This window comes from Protopterus annectens, chromosome 8.part1 (assembly GCF_019279795.1).
Source record: "Protopterus annectens isolate FY-2018-M chromosome 8.part1, PAN1.0, whole genome shotgun sequence".
NCBI classification, from domain to species: Eukaryota; Metazoa; Chordata; order Ceratodontiformes; family Protopteridae; genus Protopterus; species Protopterus annectens.
In genome coordinates, this window is record NC_056742.1 from 312,142,864 (window position 1) to 312,163,832 (window position 20,969).

At 43.1% G+C, this 20,969-nt stretch overlaps 1 protein-coding gene across 1 annotated transcript in view; it reads right to left on the minus strand.

Annotated features, from left to right (window-relative positions):
- GLG1 (golgi glycoprotein 1) overlaps positions 1-20,969 on the minus strand; it is a 3,171,999-nt gene that overhangs the window by 1,599,744 nt on the left and 1,551,286 nt on the right. The window contains exon 11 of the mRNA XM_044081599.1: positions 15,199-15,355. Coding sequence (XP_043937534.1) covers positions 15,199-15,355 — 157 coding nt within the window. The remainder of the gene's footprint in view (positions 1-15,198; positions 15,356-20,969) is intronic.

Below are 20,969 nucleotides of genomic sequence, written 5' to 3' on the forward strand. Positions count from 1 at the left end.
GCTTGAAGAGTAAGCTGCAAGCTGAGCGCAGTCTCCCACAAAATCATTGCTTGCCTGCATAGAGGATAAGAATGTGTTCCCCCTTGCTTGTTGATGTACCACATGACAGTTGTGTTGTCTGTTAGAATCAACACCTGCCCTGGAAGAAGTAACTCCTTGAAAGACTTCAATGCAAACTGGACTGCTAACATCTCCTTCATGTTGATATGTAGATGCTGTAGTCTGGCAGGCCACTTGTCTTGTATCCACTTTCCATTCAGATGAGCTCCCCAAGCTCTGTCTGAGGCATCTGTCGTTAGAATCCGACTCGCCTCTGGCCGGGTCACAGAGAGTCCCTTGTTTAGGTGACATTCCTGAGCCCACCACAAAAATTCCTTTTGAATGCAAGGTATTATTTGAATGACAGTGTCCAGATCTTGGCAGTGCTGTGTCCATACATTTTTGAGATACCATTGTAGCCTCCTCATATGCAGTTTGGCATTGGGAAGCACCAGAATACAAGATGCCATGAACCCTAATGCTTGAAGGACTGTCCTTGCAGTCAGCACGGACTGATGAGATAGTTGATGGAAGTAAAGGGATAGACTCTTTTGTTTGTCCGGGGTTAAAAAGGCCATCTGGGCTGCTGTATTCAGTCTCACACCCAGAAAGCACATGTCTTGAGAGGGTACTAGACTGGACTTTATTTCGTTCACAGAATACCCTAGGCATCTTAGCACTGCTATCACATATTCCAAATGCTGAAGAAGCACGTCCCTTCCTTGAGCCAGAATCAGGCAATCGTCCAAATAAGTATAGATTTGTATTCCTTTTAGCCTGAAGAAAGCTATCACTGGAGCCAGAACCTTTGTGAATACTCTGGGCGCAGTAGATAAGCCAAAGGGCAATGCAGAGAACTGATAATGAGAATTCCCAGCTCGAAAACGCAGATACTTCCTGCAACTTAGTCTGATAGGAACATGAAAGTAAGCTTCCTTGAGATCCAAAGTTACCATCCAGTGATCTTTGCCCAGCAGAGGTAAAAGCTGTTGTAACGTTAACATTTTGAACTTGGGAATGTCCAGACAAGTGTTGAAGATAGACAGATCCAAAATTGGTCTCCACGTGTTCCCCTTTTTCGGTACTAGGAACAGGAGAGAATAAAATCCTAGGCCCCTTTCTGGCACAGGAACCGGCTGAATGGCCCCTATTTGGAGCAACAGAGAAATTTGCTTGTGAGCCTCTTTCCTTTGTTGAGGAGGAATGTCTGGCATGCCTTTGAAAGGAGGCAAGGTATGGAAATAAAACCTGTAACCGTGGTGAATGATATCCAATACCCATCTGTCTTGGGTACTTAAACTCCAGTTTTCTCTGAAAAGTGCCAACCTTCCTCCCAAAGGCGCTGCCAGACGAGAAGATTCTGGCAGCTGAAAAGGCAGGTCATTGGGTCTGTTTACGAAAGGACTGACCCCTGCCTTCACCAGAAGACTGAGCAGGTGAACTCCCTGTTCTAGGCCTAAAAGAACCTTGAGCTCTGCCTCTACCACGTCTAGACCTACCCCTAGACTGGGAATCATAAGCAGGATATGTCCACCCCTTGGTAGGCCAATTTCTACTAAACTTCGGAGGCTGAACCTGCAAAAATCTTTAACAGTCTGCATAGACTTAGCCTTGTCTTCCATTTTCTTTAGAACTGCTTCCACAGGCGAACCAAACAACACATCAGATTGCAAAGGAGCATCTAAAATCCTTGTTTTCACATGCTCAGCTAAATTCTGATCCCTCAACCAGGCGTGCCTGCGAAGAACCGAACCAGTGGCAGCCACCCTCGAAGAGGCCTGCACAGCATCAAAACCACATTGCAAAGAATGCTTGCCCACCTGTTCAGAAACATGAACTAAATCCTGCAACTCTTTACACTCAATACCTTCCGCCAAAGCATCTACCTTAGACTTTAATTGTGAAATGAGATAATTTTGGTATTTCAACATGTGAAACTGGCAATTCAAAGCTCTCATGGCCAAAGTGGAAGAAGTATACACTTTCTTTCCCCATCTATCCAAAGCCCTTGCCACTTTATCTGGAGGAACAGGATTTTTAACAACAGAAGCCTTAACACCCTTAGGCCCCTGTGAAACAGTTTCTGGGTCTGCCCTAGGACTCTTAAAAAGATACTTATGAGCTTCAGGCACCCTATAATATCTATCCGGTTTAACTGGAGCAGGAGGCAAAGAGTCAGGGTTCATAGAAGCCTCTGCAAAAACATCCTCCACCACATCTAGAACAGGAGGTATAGCTAAAGGCCTATGCTGGGGTAGAAACAAAAATTCCCTAAGCCTTTTCCTGGAGTCAGAGAAATCCTGACCTTCCCATTTAAAATGCTCCCGCATGGAATGAAGAGACTCTGAAAATGAAAAATCCTCAGGAGGAGAAGCAGAAGGAGTAGAATCATCTACATCAGAATCAGAGTAAGGGGAATACTCCTGCAAGTCTTCAGCCGAAGACTCAGAAGCATCCGAACACTGCTCAAAACTCCCAAGCTCAGGTTCCACCCTAGGCCTCTTATCAGGAGGGGGCATAGAACCTCTAATCATTGTAATTAAATCTTCTGCCATCTTAAGCATATGCTTCTTAGGTGCAGACCCTGAGGAGGTAGGGGTAACGCCTGAAACAAAACCTGGCCTGCCCCTGGGAGAAGCCTTGGAAACAGCAGGGGAGGGCCTAACCACCTTAGGAAGGGAAGGAAGAACAGCTACCTGAGAAGCCCCTTCCGCCTGGCCTACCTCCTGAGAGGTCACATCTTGCAGTAATAAAGTCTCTCCCTGGGATTCCAAAGAAATTTCTGCCTGAACCCCTGGCTCCACCGAGCTCTCTAAAGAACCGACGTCTGGTACGGACGGTTCTTCCGGCCTAGGCTTTGCTGTTTTGTCCTTGTGCTTTTTTGACGAAGCGGGCGTCGGAGCATCCAACGGCATTTTATAATTACACCGCTTCCCAAAAACTAACCTGGCACAATCTAATCTTCTCTTTATAGTGCGTTTGTTAAATCTAGCACAAGAGCGACAGCCAACCACGTCGTGCTCAGGCCCTAAGCAAGGTATACACAAGGTATGGTAATCCCTATGAGGTATCTGTTTCCCACAAGAAATACAGTTATTCACTTTTTCTGACATCCGGTAAAATACTGAGGCAAGAAAAACAAAATATTCCCAACGGGTACTTAGCCAACTTGATTCGGTCTGAAACTCCGACTTCGGAAAATCTCAGAACGCCAACCTGCACTTGCAAAACTGCTTCTGCATCGGACCATGCGGCAAAAAAGACTGAGGATATGACGTCGGTCATGCGCATTTGTACCCTGACGTCCTGACGTCAGATTAATGCGCCTTGACCGACGTCAGCCATATACTTTGGTATTCGGGCCGACTGGGACAGCGGACTACCCAAGTGTTAGGACTGCAGCAATGTGGTATGAAGAACATCATGCAGCCGATGCCATTACATTAGTTTTTCTTGCCCCAGATATCAGGTGCCCCCCAAATGGGGAGTAAAATATATATCTATACACACACACACACACACACATATATATATATATATATATATATATATATATATATATATATATATACACACACACATCTGTATATATATATACACATATATCTGTGTGTGTATATATATATATATATATATATATATATATATATATATATACACACACATATATCTGTGTGTATATATATATATATATATATATATATATATATATACACACACATATATCTGTGTGTATATATATATATATATATATATATATATACACATATATATACACACATATATATATATATATACACACACACACACACATATATATAAAATTTAAAACAAAAAATATACCTCCCAACAAAAGCAAATGCACCAACAAGGCTTTTAAGCATAGTAAAAGAAAGTAGAGGTATAGTAAGACAAAAACAGGGGGCTGGAGGGTGGGTAACCAGGATTGCAACAGTGAATACACTCAAACATCTACATTTATGGTAAGAGTACCACATCTGTACTATGTTCTTAATGTTTCACTGTTGCAGTCATTACATTTGGGTAGATTCCCAAAGCTATGGTTGGGAGAATGGATTTATACAGCATTAGGACCAGCTATAAGGCCCTGCAGGACAGCAGTAGCAAAGCCAGCTCTGGATTTAGAGAAGAAAGGCAAGTGGTAATGCTTGGTGAAGGTATGAACTGAGCTCCAGGTAGCAGCTTCTAGAATCTCTCTGGTAGGAACACCTCAGAGAAAGGTTGTAGAAGTAGATTAAGCCCTGGTGGAGACAGACTGGATCCCCTCGGGGATAGTTTTACCATGGTGCATATACCAGAAATGAATATAATGCCTTATCCATTTGGAAATAGTCTGCTTTGAAATAGCCTTTCCCTTTTCCCCTGCAGCAAATGCCACCAGTAGTAGTTTAGATTTTCATAGAGATTTTGTCTTGTTTAAATAAAATCTAAGTTGTCTGTGTACATCCAAAGAATGCAGAATTTGCTTCCCCTTGTTCTGTGGATTGGGAAAGAAAGTTGGTAAATGAATGGTCTGATTAAGAGCCACACTGGATACCACCTTAGGCATGAAGGATGGACTGGTCATGAGAGACACCCTGTCTGCATGAAAAATAATGTAAGGCTACACTGCCATAAGAACCTGTAATTCAGAAATCCTCCTAGCTGAAGTGACTGCTAAAAGGAAAGCTGTTTTCCAGGAGAGAAAGTTTAAGTTTGCAGTAGCAGCTGGCACGAAAGGAGGGAGAGTGAGTTTTTCCAATACAAAATTGAGGTCCCAGGCAGGGGTTGAAGCTCTCTTGGGTGGTCTTAAGTTTTTGGCCCCTCTGAGATGCTGCTTTAGCAGAGGATGAGAGAAGAGGGGAGGGTTCTGTGTTGTAATGAGCTGAAATGGCAGGGACATGGATTTTTATGGAAGAAAAGGACAGGCCCTTTGTGAAGCATCTCAGTTAAGTATTGTAAAATCTGAGGAATATTGGGCAATGCTGTGCTTATTCCTTTTAAATGGTTCCAGGCACAGAATCTTTTCCATTTGTCAGCATAAGATTTTCTAGTATTAGGCCTTCTCTCCTCCAAAATGACATCCATCACAGGTTTGCTGAGGTATGCTAAGGGTGAATTTAGGTGATTAGCTTTGCTGCAAGATTCAAAGTTTGAAGCTGAGGGTGCAGAATTTGGTTGTTCTTCTGAGACAGTAAGTAAAGGTGTCAGAGGCAAGTGCCACTGTGGAAGGTGTGACATTTGACTTTTAGTAGAACTTTGGAGAGCAGAGATAGAGGGGGAAAAGCATAGACGGACAGGTTTTTCCAGCTGAATGATAGAGCATCCACTTTCCAAGCTTCTTTGTGACGAGTTCTTGTGCAGAATTTGCCCAACTGATAGTTCTGGGGTGAGGCAAAAAGATCTATGTCTGGACTCCTCCACTTGCGTGTCAACATGTTGAAAATCTGTGGTTCCAGTTTCCATTTGTGTGGGTCCATAAGATTTCTGCTTAGTTCGTCTGCCAGAGTATTCAGCTTTAATGGCAGGAATTGAGCTTGTAGTTGTATTTGATAGGTCAACGCAGTGTTCCACAATGCCATGGCTAGTCTGCAAAAGGTAGGAGTGTGTACCCTCCTGCTTGTTTATGTACCACATAACTGTGGTATTGTCCGTCTTTTATCATTAATTGTCCTGGATGAAGGTAGTCCTTGAAGGCTGTCAAGTGCATTCTATACAGCTAGCATCTCTTTCCGATTGATATGAAGGTGCATTTGATTTGGGCTCCATTTGCCCTGAATGCACTTCCCTGCCAGATGAGCCCCCCCAAGCATAGTCTGATGCGTCTGTAGTTAGGGTTTGGGCGCCAGGGGGTGGAGTGAATGTCAGTCCCTTGTTTTGGTGGCAGGCCTCTGTCCACCATAGGAAAGTACAGTTGTGTACACTTACCATAAATGTAGATGTTCGAGTGTAGTCACTGTTGCAGTTATTACATTTGGGTAATCTACTGGCAGGTTGCCCTCAGTCGGCCTGAATTTCAAAGTCATGGGTCCTGCGTCGGTTGCAGTCTCCTCTTCCATGACGTCAGGGGTATAAAACATGCAGCAGACGCCATTTTCTTTAGTTTTTCTTGCCCCAGATGTCAGGGGCCCCCAAAAAGGTAGCAAAAATATGTGTGTGTGTGTGTGTGTATATATATATATATATATATATATATATATATAGATATATATATATATATATATATATATATATATATAGATATATAGATATATATATACACACATACATATATATATATATATATATATATATATATATATATATATATATATATATATGCATCAATATAAACATTACCTTTATCTACAAGCAAATACACCACATAGGTTGTAGAAGATAGAGAAGGAAAGAAACTCCAGAATGACAGGGGGATGGCGGGAGGGTAACCTGGACTGCAACAGTGAATACACTCTAACATCTACATATATGGTAAGTGTACACAACTGTACTTTGTTCTTCATGTTTCACTGTTGCAGTCATTACATTTGGGTAGAATCCCAAAGCTATGGCTGGGAGGCTGGAGCTAAACAGCATTAGGTGCAGCTATAAGGCCCTGCAGAACTGCAGTGGCAAAGCCTGCCCTGGACTTAGAGTAGAGAGGCAAATGATAATGCTTTGTAAAGGTGTGTACAGAACTCCAAGTAGCAGCCTCTAGAATGTCTTTGGCTGGTACTCCTCTGAGAAAGGCTGAAGTAGCTGCAGCTCTGGTGGAATGAGACCCAATGCCCTTGGGCACAGGTCTACCATGGTGCAAGTAGCAGAAACGGATGCAGTGGCTTATCCACTTTGAAATTGTCTGCTTTGAAATAGCCTTTCCTTCTGATCCTGCAGCATATGTCACTAGTAATTGCTCAGTTTTCCTTAGAGCTTTAGTCCTGCTCAAGTAGAATCTTAGCTGCCTGTGTACGTCCAAGGAATGCAGAAATCTTTCCCCCTTGTTCTGCGGATTTGGATAAAAGGTTGGCAGATGAATTGTCTGGTTAAGAGCCACACTGTAAACCACCTTAGGCATAAATGTATGATTTGTCCTCAGAGACACCCTGTCTGGGTAAAATATGATAAAAGGCTCTACAGCCATGAGGGCCTGTAGCTCTGAAACTCTTCTTGCTGAAGTAATTGCTAGTAGCAGAGCTGTTTTCCATGATAAGAACTTTATATCAGCGGTAGCAGCTGGCTCAAATGGAGGCAGGGTGAGCTTTTCCAACGCATAATTGAGGTCCCATGCAGGTAATGGTGATCTAGGAGGCCTTACATTTTTGGCTCCTCTAAGATACTACTTTAGTAAAGGATGAGAAAAGATTGGTGGCTCTGTATTGTAATGAGCCAAAATGGCAGAGGCATGGATTTTAATTGATGAGAAAGATGGGCCTTTGCCAAGCATCTCAGTTAAGTATTGTAATACCTGAGGAATATTTGGTTCTGCTGTATCAGTTCCTTGTGCTTGATTGCAAGTACAGAACCTCTTCCATTTATCAGCATAAGATTTTCTAGTACTTCCAAAATGACATCCATCACATCTTTACTGAGAGGTGTTGTTTGTATAACTACTTGATCAGCCATGCTGCCAGGTTCAGTGTCTGGAGTTGATTGTGCAGGATCTGATTGTTTTGCTGGGACAAGCTGGGCATTAAGACAAGTTCCTTAGGATTGGATACCAGTACTGGCGGGGCCAGTCTGGGGCAATCAGTATCATCTTTGGCTTCTCCTGTTTGACCTTTAGGAGTACCTTGGGGAGGAGAGGCAGTGGAGGAAAGGCATATACTGATAGGTTTTTCTAGCTGAAAGAAAGGGCTTCCACTATCAATGCTCGTCTGTGATAAGTCCTTGCGCAGAATGTTTTTAGTTGGTACTTGTGAGGGGAGGCAAATAGATCTATGTCCGGGCATCCCCATTTCCTTGTTATCATGCTGAAGACTTGTGGATCCAGCTGCCACTCATGGGGATCCATGAGGTTTCTGCTTAGTTCGTCTGCCAGAGTGTTTTCCTTTCCTGGCAGGAATTGCGCCTGCAGATGTACTTGGTAAGTCAATGCTGTGTCCCACAAAGTCACGGTTAGTCTGCAAAGGGGGTAAGAATGTGTGCCCCCCTGTTTGTTTATATATCACATGACCGTGGTGTTGTCTGTCTTTATCAGTAGTTGTCCCGGATGAAGAAGGTCCTTGAAGGCTGCCAGGGCATTTTGAACAGCTAGCATCTCTTTCTGATTGATATGTAGATGCATTTGGTTTGAGGCCCATGTGCCCTGAATGCATCTTCCTGCCAAGTGGGCTCCCCAGGCATAATCTGATGCATCCGTTGTTCGTGTCTGCCTGGCTGGGGGTAATGTGAATGGCTGTCCCTTGTTCTGGTGACAAGCAGCCGCACACCATCGAAACTCCTGTTGCAGGCAGGGAATGAGAGTAATCAGTTTCCAGGCTGTGGCAATGTTGAGTCCAAACACTTTTTAGGTACCACTGAAGTTTCCTCATATGCAGTCTGGCATATGGAATTAGTAGGATGCAGGATGCCATGAAGCCCAAAGCCTGTAGATTTTTTCTTGCAGATAACTGGGCCTTTGTTGCCAACATTTTGAAATAGGTAGTCAGTTGCCCTTGTTTGTCTGGCGTGAGATAAGCCGTCTGGGCAGTTGTATTTAAGCTTGCACCCAGGAATATCTCTTGAGGGGGTACTAGTTTTGATTTCTTTTCGTTGACTGTGTACCCTAAGGCATGTTAGAAGCCTTTTCACAAACGCCAGATGCTGTAGAAGAATGTCCTTGTTCTCTGCAGGAATAAGACAGTCATCCAAGTAAGGATATATTTGTATTCCTCTTTGTCTGCAGAATGCAATTACTGGTGCCAGGCACTTTGTAAAGACCCTGGGCACAGTAGATAAGCCAAAGGGCAGTGCAGAGAATTGGTAATGCATTGAGCCAGCCTTGAATCTGAGGTATCTTCCGCATGATTGTTTGATTGGGACATGATTTTTTGGCAGATCTGGCCAGCAGTTTGCCTTTGGCAGGGTATGGAAATGGAACTTGTTGCCTTGTGACACTATATTTAGAACCCATTTGTCCTGGGTTATTAATGTGCCAATTTTGAGAAAAAAGTGCTAACTTTCCCCTAAGAGTGCTGCCAGGAGATAAAAGCTTGGTGCAGGCAGGGGGAAGTAATTGGGACTGTTTCCTGTATGGTTGTGATTTGTCTTCTCCAGCTTTGGAGGTAGAAGCACCTCATTGCTTTGATCTGTATGAACCTTGCGCCTGGGATCTGCCTCTAGGGCGTCTGGATCTGCCCCTTTGAGGTCTGTCTGACACAGGAAAGGATCAATTCTTTGTAGGCCAGTGCCTACTAAACCTAGGTGGCTGTACTTGTAAAAAAATCTTTGACAGTTAGCAAAGATTTAGCTTTGTCCTCCATTTTCTTTAACACCTCTTCTGCCTTAACACCAAAGTATCATGCTGTAAAGGCGCATCTAATAATTTAACTTTGACATGATCGGGCAGATTTTGTTCCTTTAACCAAGCATGCCTCCTAATTACAGAACCCGTAACTGCGGCCCTGCAGGAGGCCTCCAAAGAATCAAAACCACATTGCAAAGTATGCTTTCCAACTTGTTCAGCTGCATGCAATAAATCCTGCATTTCCTTGTTTTCTGCACATTCAGAGTTGAGCAACATTTTCTGTTTAAGCAATGCCATGACATGTTGCTGATATTTGAGCATATGAAACTGACAGTAAGGCCCTTATAGCCAAGGTAGCAGATGTGTAAACCTTTTTTTCCCCCCATCTATCCAGTGCCCTAGAATCCCTGTCAGAGGGGGTAGGGTTTTTTGCAGCAGAAGCCTTAACTCCTTTGGAACCCTGTGAAATAGTTTCTGGGTCTGCAGCAGGGTTTTTAAAAAGGAATTTATGAGAGTCAGGAACCCTGTAATATCTGTCAGGCTTAACAGGAGCTGGAGGTAAGGAGTCAGGGGTCAGACCAGACTCCGAAAACACATCTACAATGTCTAACACAGGTGGAATTGGCTAGAGGCTTGTGTTGAGGAAATAAAAGGAAATCCCTGAGCCTCTTTTTTGGATTCTGAAAAATCTTGGCTCTCCCAGTGGAAATGCGCCCTCATGGTATGCAAGGTTTCCCCAAAAGAATAGTCCTCTGGAGGAGAAGCTGAAGGTATAGATTCTTCAGCATCAGAACCCTCATAGGAGGGAAGAGAATATTCCTGATCAGAAGAGGAATCAGAAGAAATAGAAACCTGAAGATTCATAGTCCGTCTCTTGCCTAGGCCTCTTATCAGTAAGAGGATGGGAACCCCTGATCAAGGTAATTAAGTCTTCGGCCATTTTTAGCATCTGTTTTTTGGGCATAGAGGCCTGTCCACGTGGCTCTTGAGTTTGTTTCTTTGCTTTAGAAGGTGCTTTCGTCTTTGCCTTTGACGCTGAAGTTGGTTTAATGTAAAGATGTTTAGGTCTGAATACACCCTCAGAAGCCGGTGCCTGCTCAGTGGCTCTGGACCCACCTGAGGGAATAGTGTCCAAGGCTCTAATACCTTGAGTTTCCAGCAGCATAGCAGACTCCACTTGGGAGTCGGTAGCGGCCTGCGACTCTAAAGTAGCAGGTGTCAGGGGCTGCGAAAGCGCCTCACTAAGAACCAGCGAACCTGCGAGTGGCTTAGGAGAAGCTTCGTCGGTTTTGGACCTTGGTTGTTTATCTCTCTCCTTTTCTTTGCATTTTTTGTGAACTCCGGTAGTCGGATGGCTATCTGACATTTCTGGATAACTAAACCGGCGTCCAAAATAGTTTAAAGCAAAATCATACCGATGCTTAGTAGTGTGTTGGTTAAATCTAGCACAAAACCGACAACCAGAAACGTTGCGATTAGGGCCTAGGCAAGGAATACAACAAGAATGAAAGTCCTTATGAGGTAATTGCTTTCCACAAGAAATACAATTAACTTTTTCTGACATCGGTCTGGAGCAAGAAAAAAGTTTCCTCAATGGGGTACTTAGCTTTATTGAAGACTTCGGGTCTGAAACTCGAACACGAAAATATCAGGAGTCGGCCGACCGGTACTTGTGAACTGCTTCTGCTTCGGGCACCACGCGGCAAGAAAGACTGAAGAAAATGGCATCGGTTGCTCCTTTTATACCCCTGACGAACTGACATCAGGGAAGGGGCAACAGCAGCCGACGCAGGACCCAAGACTTTGAAATTCAAGCCAACTAAGGGCAACCTGCCAGCAGAATTACCCAAATGTAATGACTGCAACAGTGAAACACGAAGAACATCTGGAAAGTGCAAGTTCTTAGTACGCCAGTGCCTACTAAATCTTGGAGGTTGCACCTGTAAGAAACCTTTCACAGTTTGCATAGATTTAGCTTCATCTTCCATCTTTTTTTAAAACTTCTTCAGCCTTATTACCAAAAAGACGGTCCTGTTGTAAAGGAGCATCCAACAATTTTGTTTTAACATGATCAGAGTTTGCTCTGAGTCAAGCATGCCTTCTTAACACAGACCCAGTTATAGCAGCTCTGCAAGGAGCCTCCAAAGAATCAAAACCACATTGCAAAGTATGCTTTCCAACTTGTTCAGCTGAATGCAATAAATCCTGTAAATCTTTATTTTCCACACAGTCAAAAATTATCTTAATTATCCTGTTTAAGCAATCCTATAATATGCTGTTGATATTTAAGCATATGAAATTGACAGTTTAAAGCCCTGATTGCCAAGGCTGCAGAAGTGTAAACCTTCTTACCCCCATCTATCCAGCACCCTGGAATCTCTATCAGAAGGGGTAGGATATTTGGCAGTAGAGGCCTTAATCCCCTTGGGACCCTGAAAAATGGTTTCAAGATCGGCAATAGGATTTTTGAAAAGGAATTTGTGGGAGTCAGGAACCCTACAGTATCTTGTCTGGCTTATAAGGAGCCGGAGGCAGAGAATCAGGAGCCATACTAGATTCTGAAAAAACATCAACCCAACGTCAATAACAGGAGGTATAGCCAAAGGCCTATGCTGAGGAAGAAGAAAATACCCTAAGCCTCGTTTCAGATTCAGAGAAATCCTGACTTTCCCAGCGGAAATGTTCCCTTAAGGTATGTAAAATTTCCCCAAAAGAAAAATCCTCAGGGGGAGAAGAAGGAATGGAATCTTCTGCATCAGAGTCCTCATAAGTAGGTATAGACAAAGCCTGTTCATTAGACGAGTCAGAAGAAATAGAATCTTGCTCAGAAGATTCATAATCAATGTCTTGCCTAGGCCTCTTAGAAGGAGGGGGTTGGCTACCCCCCTGATGAGAGTAATTAAATCTTCAGCCATTTTGATCACTTGTTTTTTAGGTATATGAGCCTGTACATATGGCCCAGGTGTAGTTTTTTTTAGACAGATTTAGAATTTGGCCTTAGTTTTGAAGATGGCATTGGTCTAATATACAAATCTATAGGCCTGAGAACACCCTCAGAACCTGGTGCCTGCACAGCGGCTCCGGACCCATCTAAGGTAGAGACATCCGCGGGTTCCATAATTGAAGCATCTCGCGGCATACCGGACTCTGAATTGGACTCAGTAGAGGCCTGCGAATCAGTAGTAGTGGCTATCAGGGGCTGCGAAAGCACCTCACTGAGTACTGGCGACTGGCTTAGGAGAAGCACTATCATCAGTTTTGGACCTCGACGATCTCTCTCTCTTTTTTTTTGCATTTTTTAGGTATTCCGGTAGTCGGATTGCTAACAGGTGACACTGCTGGATAATTAAATCATGAACCAAAATATTTAGAAGCAAAAATACACAGACGTTTAATAGTGCGTTGATTAAATTTAGCACAAAACCGACAACAAGGTACATTGTCGTCAGGGCATAGGCAAGGAATACAGTACAAATGAAAATCCTTATGGAGGTATTTGCTTCCCACAAGTAATGCAATTATTAACTTTTACTGACATCGGTGAGGCGCAAGAAAAAGTTTCCCCAATGGGATACTTAGCTTTTAGTTGAAGACTTCGGTTCTGAAACTCGAAAACGAAAATTTCAGGAGTCGGCCGACCGGCACTTCCGAACTGCTTCTGATTCGGGCACCGCGCGGCAAGAAAGACTGATGTAATGGCGTTGGCTGCATGTTTTACATCCCTGTCATGGAAGAAGGGACAGCAACCGATGCAAGACCCAAGACTTTGTTAATCAGGCCAACTGAGGGCGACCTACCAGCAAATTACCCAAATGTAACGACTGCAACAGTGAAACTTGAAAAAACATCTGCTTCTGCTATGTGCTCCACAGCAGGAAAGAGTGATGTAATGCCGTCGGCTGCCTTGCTTTATAGCAATGACGACCTGACGTCAGACTACAGGTAAAGGCAGCCGGCGCAAAAAACTTTGACTCTGGTATTTGGGCTGGCCAAGGGCTACCACAGCTGGGATAACCCACAGGTCATGACTGCAACAGTGAAAAACGAAGAACATCTGCACTGGAGAAACCTCCTGACAGTTTTAACAACTGTCACACTTCACACTGCAAGCCAAAGTTATAGCAGAACCAATCTTTTACAGCAGTTTGCTGATGAGATGTGCACTTTGCTTCCAGCTGCCATTTGTCAGGCAGAGTGCTGTGATAGTTCATAAACTTAAACACTTAACACTCTTACATCCAACACATCATGATGGCTAAAACTGTATAATTACAAAATACTTGAATCAGGCCACTAACTGTAATTATTTGCTCATGTGTTCTTGAAATAGATTCTACTTTGCTTCATTCTGCTCTCAGGTTCACTTTCTTGAATCCATTTCTCCCAACACATTAACTGATTATGATTATGATCTGTTCTCTGATTACAATCATCTGTGTTGTGCTTGCTCTAGTTGAAAATTATTCTGTTTTATAAAAATATAAGATCACACTGTAAGCTGATACAGTTAATTATGCAACTGTGCTATGGCAGATCTATTTGAAATGTACCAGTTTGCTTCTGTAAATCTAATCTGGTAGCCAATTTGGTATACATATATTTAGTACTTCATATGCACTACTAATACTGAACACAATACATTGTTTTTCAAATTAACCTTAAAAATGAATATATTGCACTTTTCCATCTTTATAACTTATAAAAATAAACTAAATACAGTCTTGTGACCAGGGTCATGATGTAGGAGGGTTTTAGGACCACACCACTCGCATGGTTATCAAATCAATATGTAATACAGACTGGAGCGCAAACAACTAAGAAAAACTTAGGAAATAAGTCAGCACATTCCAATGACAGTTAAGTCGACAAGTGAAAAATCTTTCTGGTTTCAATCCATTTATACTTAATATGGTTTCAGCTACAAAGCTACTTAAACTACCAAGTGCAGACCTAGGTCTATGGAAAAAGTGTGAAGTAGCTTATTTATATCCTCTTCTCCACTCAACATTACTGCATGTTTGTCCTGGTAGAAGGGTAAAGGAGTAGGAAAGTACAATAATAAAACAAAAATCTCAACCAATATGTATATTTTCAGTAACATGCCCTCATCCCAAAGGTACAGTGGTTCCACTCATACTAATGCAAGAATAGCAGCAGACCACAGACCAAATCCGGGCATACTGGCAAAACAGAAGCAGAAAACAAAGGTACTGCTTATGTGGGAAGGGAGCCAAAAGAAACAAGTAAATTATCAAAGTTCTCGTGTCTGTCTAGGTAAATTCTATCTTGCCTAATTTACTAACCAACCCTCATAGTGTGTCACACAGATTCAGAATATGAAACCTCTACATTGCATACCACTTTCCCTTTTGGCACACCCTTACAACGACATGAACATGAAAGAGGTAATGACAGGAAGCAAATATTATGTGATCAACCTCTGTCCCAGCTCAAAAGTGAAAAAGGTACCAGTCCTGTAAATAGAATCGTTAAACCTCCACCAAAGGCCAGTACACACTTCTCAAACATTCTATCAGGTATAAGCCTTTCATCACAAATTCATTCATGAATCAAAGTAAACTGAGGATGATAGTAATGCATCAATGAGGAAAACTCATGAATGCTCTACATTTCAAAAATTTAACAGACATCTACAGTATAGAATATATCGTACAAAACCAGGTCTTTAAAAGCTCAGAGCAGTTTCACAGCTTGCACAAACCAGTTTAGCTTACCCTTCTTCCCTGATCTTCTGTACGGTATGCATGCCGATATAAGCAAGAAAAGATAGCACCTGAAGGCATGACCATTTCATTTGTCTCGTTCCAGCCTTGGGCATGGCACAGCCGGAATGCATCACCCTGGCACTTGCGGTACAGATTTGGATCCAATCTATAAACAGCACAAAAAAGTCACTCTTAAGTTCACGAGGCAAAATATAAATTGGGATGGTGGGAGATTAAAACATGAAAAACTTGAAGCACTTTAATTTTAAGCAGATAACTGTCATTAGCTACAATAAACACATCTGCTCAAGTTTGCAGGACATCACTGAAGGCTACAATGTCACTAATCAAAACACTGCTCTCTTCTGGTCCCTAGCGAAGTGTCATGCAAACTATACTTGAGTGGTGTTTCTTTGGTATTGGTGCTAGAATAGTCTACCCATGCTTAAGCTGTTGCATTAGCAAAGAAATCAGAACCTAATACAACTGCACAATAAGTAGGCTTCTCCCAGTTTGATTTCAATCACTGCTTTCCAAATGTGTGTATAAGTGTTTGTGTTGTGTTGGTAGCTAACACAACACAAACACTTATACACACATTTGGAAAGCAGTGATTGAAATCAAACTGGGAGAAGCCTACTGGTATAAAGTTTTCATTAAAACTACAGTGATGGAAATGGACACCCAAATATATTAAGAGAACTTATCAGGGTGAGACACGCAGCAGAAACTCCAGACAGCAGTCTCTTAGCATATCTTTAAACCTCTACTACATCAAAGCTAGCAGAGCAAAGATCCGGATACAAACTCAAAAATCAAGTACCGCTGATGTGCTTCAAGGAAGTATGCAAGCTACAGTCAAACAACTGTTTGAAACTGAAATGTCATCCCTTCACATTGATGGATAGTTCTATAGCGCTCTCAGACACCACCCAAACAAGCTAAGTACAGCTGCATGAGAACTCAACACAACAAATATTTTCATAAGTTCATTGATGCAGCAGAACTAATTTACACAAGGATATCAGCCACAAGCTGGCAACCACCTGAGCAGCCTATCTCCCAAAAGTTATGTTTAAACAATAGTGGAGACTGACATCCTCCATACACAGATCCCTTACAAATAAGGGACACTGGTCAAGGTTCTCACTTTTTTTTCCTAGCAAACTTTACTAAGGAAATGTCCTGTGTGTGGAAGAGTCCACCCTATGATAAATTAGACAGTTAACCTTGCAGCATCCTATCAAGCAATACAGGGCCAAGACTGAAAAGGGGTTGTCCTGAGCAGGAAAGTGGATGGAAAGTACAGTTGTGTACACTTACCATAAATGTAGATGTTAGAGTGTCTTCACTGGTGCAGTCATCACTGTGGGGTTCTTCCTGCCGGCAGGCAGTCCTCGGTCGGCCAGAATCCCAAAGTCTGGGTCCGGCGTCGGCTGTTCAGCAATGCTCCCTGACGTCAGAGCGCCAGGAGTACAAAGCTGCCAGCCGACGCCATGTTCGCCAGTTTTTCTTGCCCCAGGTGTCAGGTGCCTAAAAATGAAGGCCAATAGTAAAAACCAAAAAATAACATACCACAAACCCCATAGCCTGTAGCAAATACACCTCAGAAGAAAGGTGAAGTAGGTAAGCACACTAGTGAAAGTATAAGAGGGGACAGGAGGGAGGGTAACCCAGACTGCAACAGTGAAGACACTCGAACATCTACATTTATGTTAAGTGTACACAACTGTACTATGTTCGTGTTTCACTGTTGCAGTCATCACTGTAGGATTGAATCCCAAATCTGAGATAAGGGGTGGTGGTTATAGAGAAGAAGGGGCGGCTAGAAGGCCCTGTAAGACTGCAGAAGCAAAGCCTGCCCTAGACTTCGAGTAAAGAGGGAGATTATAGTGCTTAGAGAAAGTATGCACTGAACTCCAAGTTGCAGCTTCCAAAATATCTTTGGTAGGTACTCCCCTGAGAAAGGCAGCTGAAGTAGCAGCAGCTCTGGTAAAGTGAGTCCTAATTTTTCCTGGGATTTGCTTTCCATGATGAGAGTAACAAAATCTGATTCCATGCACAATCCACTTAGAAATGGTCTGTTTTGACATGGCTTTGCCTTGGGAGTTTGTTGCATAAGAAACAAACAGTTGCTCTGTTTTCCTGATATCCTTGGTTCTTTCCAGGTAAAAACGAAGTTGTCTGTGTACATCCAAGGAATGCAAGATCCTTTCCCCCTTATTTTGTGGATTAGTGAAAAAAGTTGGCAGGTAAATAGTTTGATTTAAAGCCACTTTGGAAACCACTTTAGGCATGAAAGTAGGATTAGTCCTTAAAGACACCCTATCTTGGTGAAAAATAATGTAAGGTTCCACAGCCATGAGTGCTTGTAACTCTGAGACTCTCCTGGCTGAAGTCAAAGCCAGTAAGATAGCGGTCTTCCATGATAAATACTTAATGTCAGTTGTGGCAGCAGGCTCAAAAGGAGGCAGAGTGAGTTTTTCTAGAACATAGTTGAGGTCCCAGGCAGGTATGGATGGTGTCCTAGGGGGCCTTAAATTCTTTGCTCCTCGTAGATATTGTTTCATTAGTGGATGCGAAAAGAGTGGAGGGTCTGTATTGTAATGTGCAGAGATAGCTGAGGCATGAATTTTTATGGAGGAGAAGGATAAACCCTTATGTAGCATGTCTGTTAGGTAAAGCAAAATCAGAGGGATGTTAGGAATGAGAGGATCCAAATCCTGAGCATGCATCCAGGTGCAAAATTTCTTCCATTTGCCTGCATAAGATTTTCTAGTGCTAGGCCGTCTGGCTTCTAAGATAACATCCATGACCTTTTTGGGAAGGGGAGGATTAATCATAGATCCTGAATTCGCCAGGCTGAGTGTTTTGGCATGAGAGTGCAGAACCTGGCCCTGGTGCTGGGACAATAGATTGGGAATCTGAGGCAAAATCCAAGGTGGTTCCTGAAATAGATTCTTCAGTGTTGAGTACCAGAATTGACGAGGCCAATTTGGGGCCAGTAGAATCATCATCTTGGGCTTGTCCTGCTTGATCTTTCATAACACCCGTGGTAGAAGAGGTAGTGGTGGAAAGGCATAGCCCTTGAGGTTTTTCTAACTGAATGATAGTGCATCCACCTTCCATGCTAGCTTGTGAAAAGTCCTTTTGCAAAAAATCTGTAACTGGTGGTTGAGGGGAGATGCAAATAGATCTATGTCCGGGCAGCCCCAGGCTTCTGTAATCGTCTTGAATATGTGGGTGTCTAGCGTCCACTCGTGTGGGTCTGACAGGTTCCTGCTCAGGCTGTCTGCCAAAGTATTTTGTTTCCCTGGCAGGAACTGAGCTTGTAGATCTACATTGCAAGCTAGTGCTTTTTTTCCATAGAGTCATGGCTAGTCTGCAAAGGAGGTAGGAATGTGAGCCCCCTGCTTGTTTATGTACCACATAACTGTGGTGTTGTCTGTTCGTATCAGTAGTTGTCCTGGTTGTAGAAGATCCCTGAAAGCCAAGAGGGCATTCTGAACAGCTAACATCTCTTTTAAATTGTTATGTAGGTGCTTCTGATCCTCTGTCCAAAAACCTTGCAGACTCTTTCCCTGCAAGTGGGCTCCCCATGCGTAATCCGAGGCGCCCGTGGTTAACACTTGGCTGGCTGGAGGTAGACTGAATGCTTTGCCTTTGTTGTGAAGACATGCCATGGTCCACCAATGGAATTCCTTTTGTAGGCAAGGCAAGACAGCAATCTGTGTGTCTAGACTGTGGCAATGCTGGAACCATACACTTTTTAGGTACCATTGTATTTTTCTCATATGTAGTCTTGCATTTGGTATGAGAAGAATGCAGGAGGCCATGTAACCCAAAGCCTGCAGAAATTTCCTTGCAGTTAGCTGAGTTATAGAAGCCAAGGTTTTGAAAGTGGAAGCCAGCTGTAGTTGTTTTTCGGATGTCAGGAATGCCATCTGGGTTGTTGTGTTTAAAAGAGCTCCCAGAAAAGTTATCTGTTGTGTGGGGGTCAAATTTGACTTTTTTATATTTACAGTGAATCCCAGGTACTTGAGAATATTTTGAACAAATTCCAGGTGCTGTAGTAAAACATCCTTGCTGTCTGCTTGAATAAGGCAGTCGTCCAGATAAGGGTAAATTTGAATACCCTTGAGTCTGCAATAAGCTACTACTGGTGCCAGGCACTTGAAGACCCTGGGCACAGTAGACAAGCCAAAGGGCAGCGCAGGAAATTGGTAAAGTTTTGAGCCGGCCTTGAACCGGAGGTATTGTCTGCACTCCTGTCTGATAGGGATGTGTAGGTAAGCCTCCTTTAAATCCAATGTCACCATCCATGCATTTTTGCTCCACATTGGCAGGAGCTGCTGCAGAGTAAGCATTTTGAACTTTGGTATCTTCAGGAAAGTATTTAAGACTGACAGATCCAGGATGGGTCTCCATGAGTTTTGCTTTCTGGGAACTAGAAAGAGCCTTGAGTAAAAGCCCTGCCCAGTCTCTGATTGTGGAACCAGTTCTATGGCCCTCATAGCCATGAGGGATCCCACCTGGTTTAATGCCTCGAACCACTGGTGTTTTTGATAGGTCTGGCCATCCATTTGGTCTTGGCAAGGTAAGAAAGTGGAATTTGTAACCTCTTGAAACTACATCCAGAACCCACTTGTCTTGGGTTATGCAAGTCCAATTTTGTTGAAAAGGAGAGAGTTTTCCTCCTAGAGGGGCATCCAGGAGAGAAGTTCCTGGAGCTGTGCTGGGGGAGTCATTGAACCTGTTTTCTATATGATTGAGGTCTGTCCTCTCCACACCTGGAGGTGGAAGCACTCCATTGTCTAGGTCTGTAAGAGGTCTGTGTTTGAGGCCTCCCTCTGGTGCGCCTATATCTACCCCTCTGAGACCTGTCTGAGCTGGGAAAAGACCAATTTTTTGTTGGCCAATTTCTGCTAAATCTAGGGGGCTGAACTTGTAAGAAATCCTTAACCATTTGCATGGATTTTGCCTTATCCTCCATTTTCTTAATCACCTCTTCAGCCTTAGGCCCAAACAAAACATTATGCTGAACAGGAGCATCCAGTAACTTTGCTTTCACTTGATCAGGTAAGTTTTGTTCCTTTAACCAAGCATGTCTTGTAATGACTGTGCAGAGGCAGCCGCCCTGCAAGAAGCCTCCAAGGCATCAAAACCACTCTGTAAACCATGCTTCCCCACTTGTTCAGTGGCATGCATCAAATCAAGTAGTCCCTTATTATCTGCACATGCAGAAATGGTACCTAACTTTTGTTTCATAACAGACAGTAGAAATTGTTGATATTTTAGCATATGAAATTGGCAATTTAAAGCCCTAATCGATAAAGTAGCAGAAGTATACACTTTTTTTGCCCCATCTCTCCAAAGCTCTGGAATCCTTATCTGTCGCAATAGGATTTTTTTAGCAGAGGAAGCCTTAACCCCCTTAGGACCCTGAGAAATGGTTTCTGGATCAGCAGTAGGATTTTTGTAAAGGAACTGGTGGGAGTCAGGGACCCTGTAATATCTGTCGGGCTTAGCAGGGGCTGGAGGAAAGGAGGAAAGGAGTTAAATTAGCCTCAGAAAAAGCATCATCCACAATATATAAAATAGGTGGAATAGCCAGGGGTCTATGTTGGGGAAGAAGAAGGAAATCCCTGAGCCTTTTCTTAGATTCAGAGTACTCCTGTCCCTCCCAGTGAAAATGTTCCCTCATGTCATGTAAAGATTCCCCAAAAGAAAAATCCTCAGGGGGGGGAAGCTGAAGGAAAAGACTCCTCAGCATCAGAATC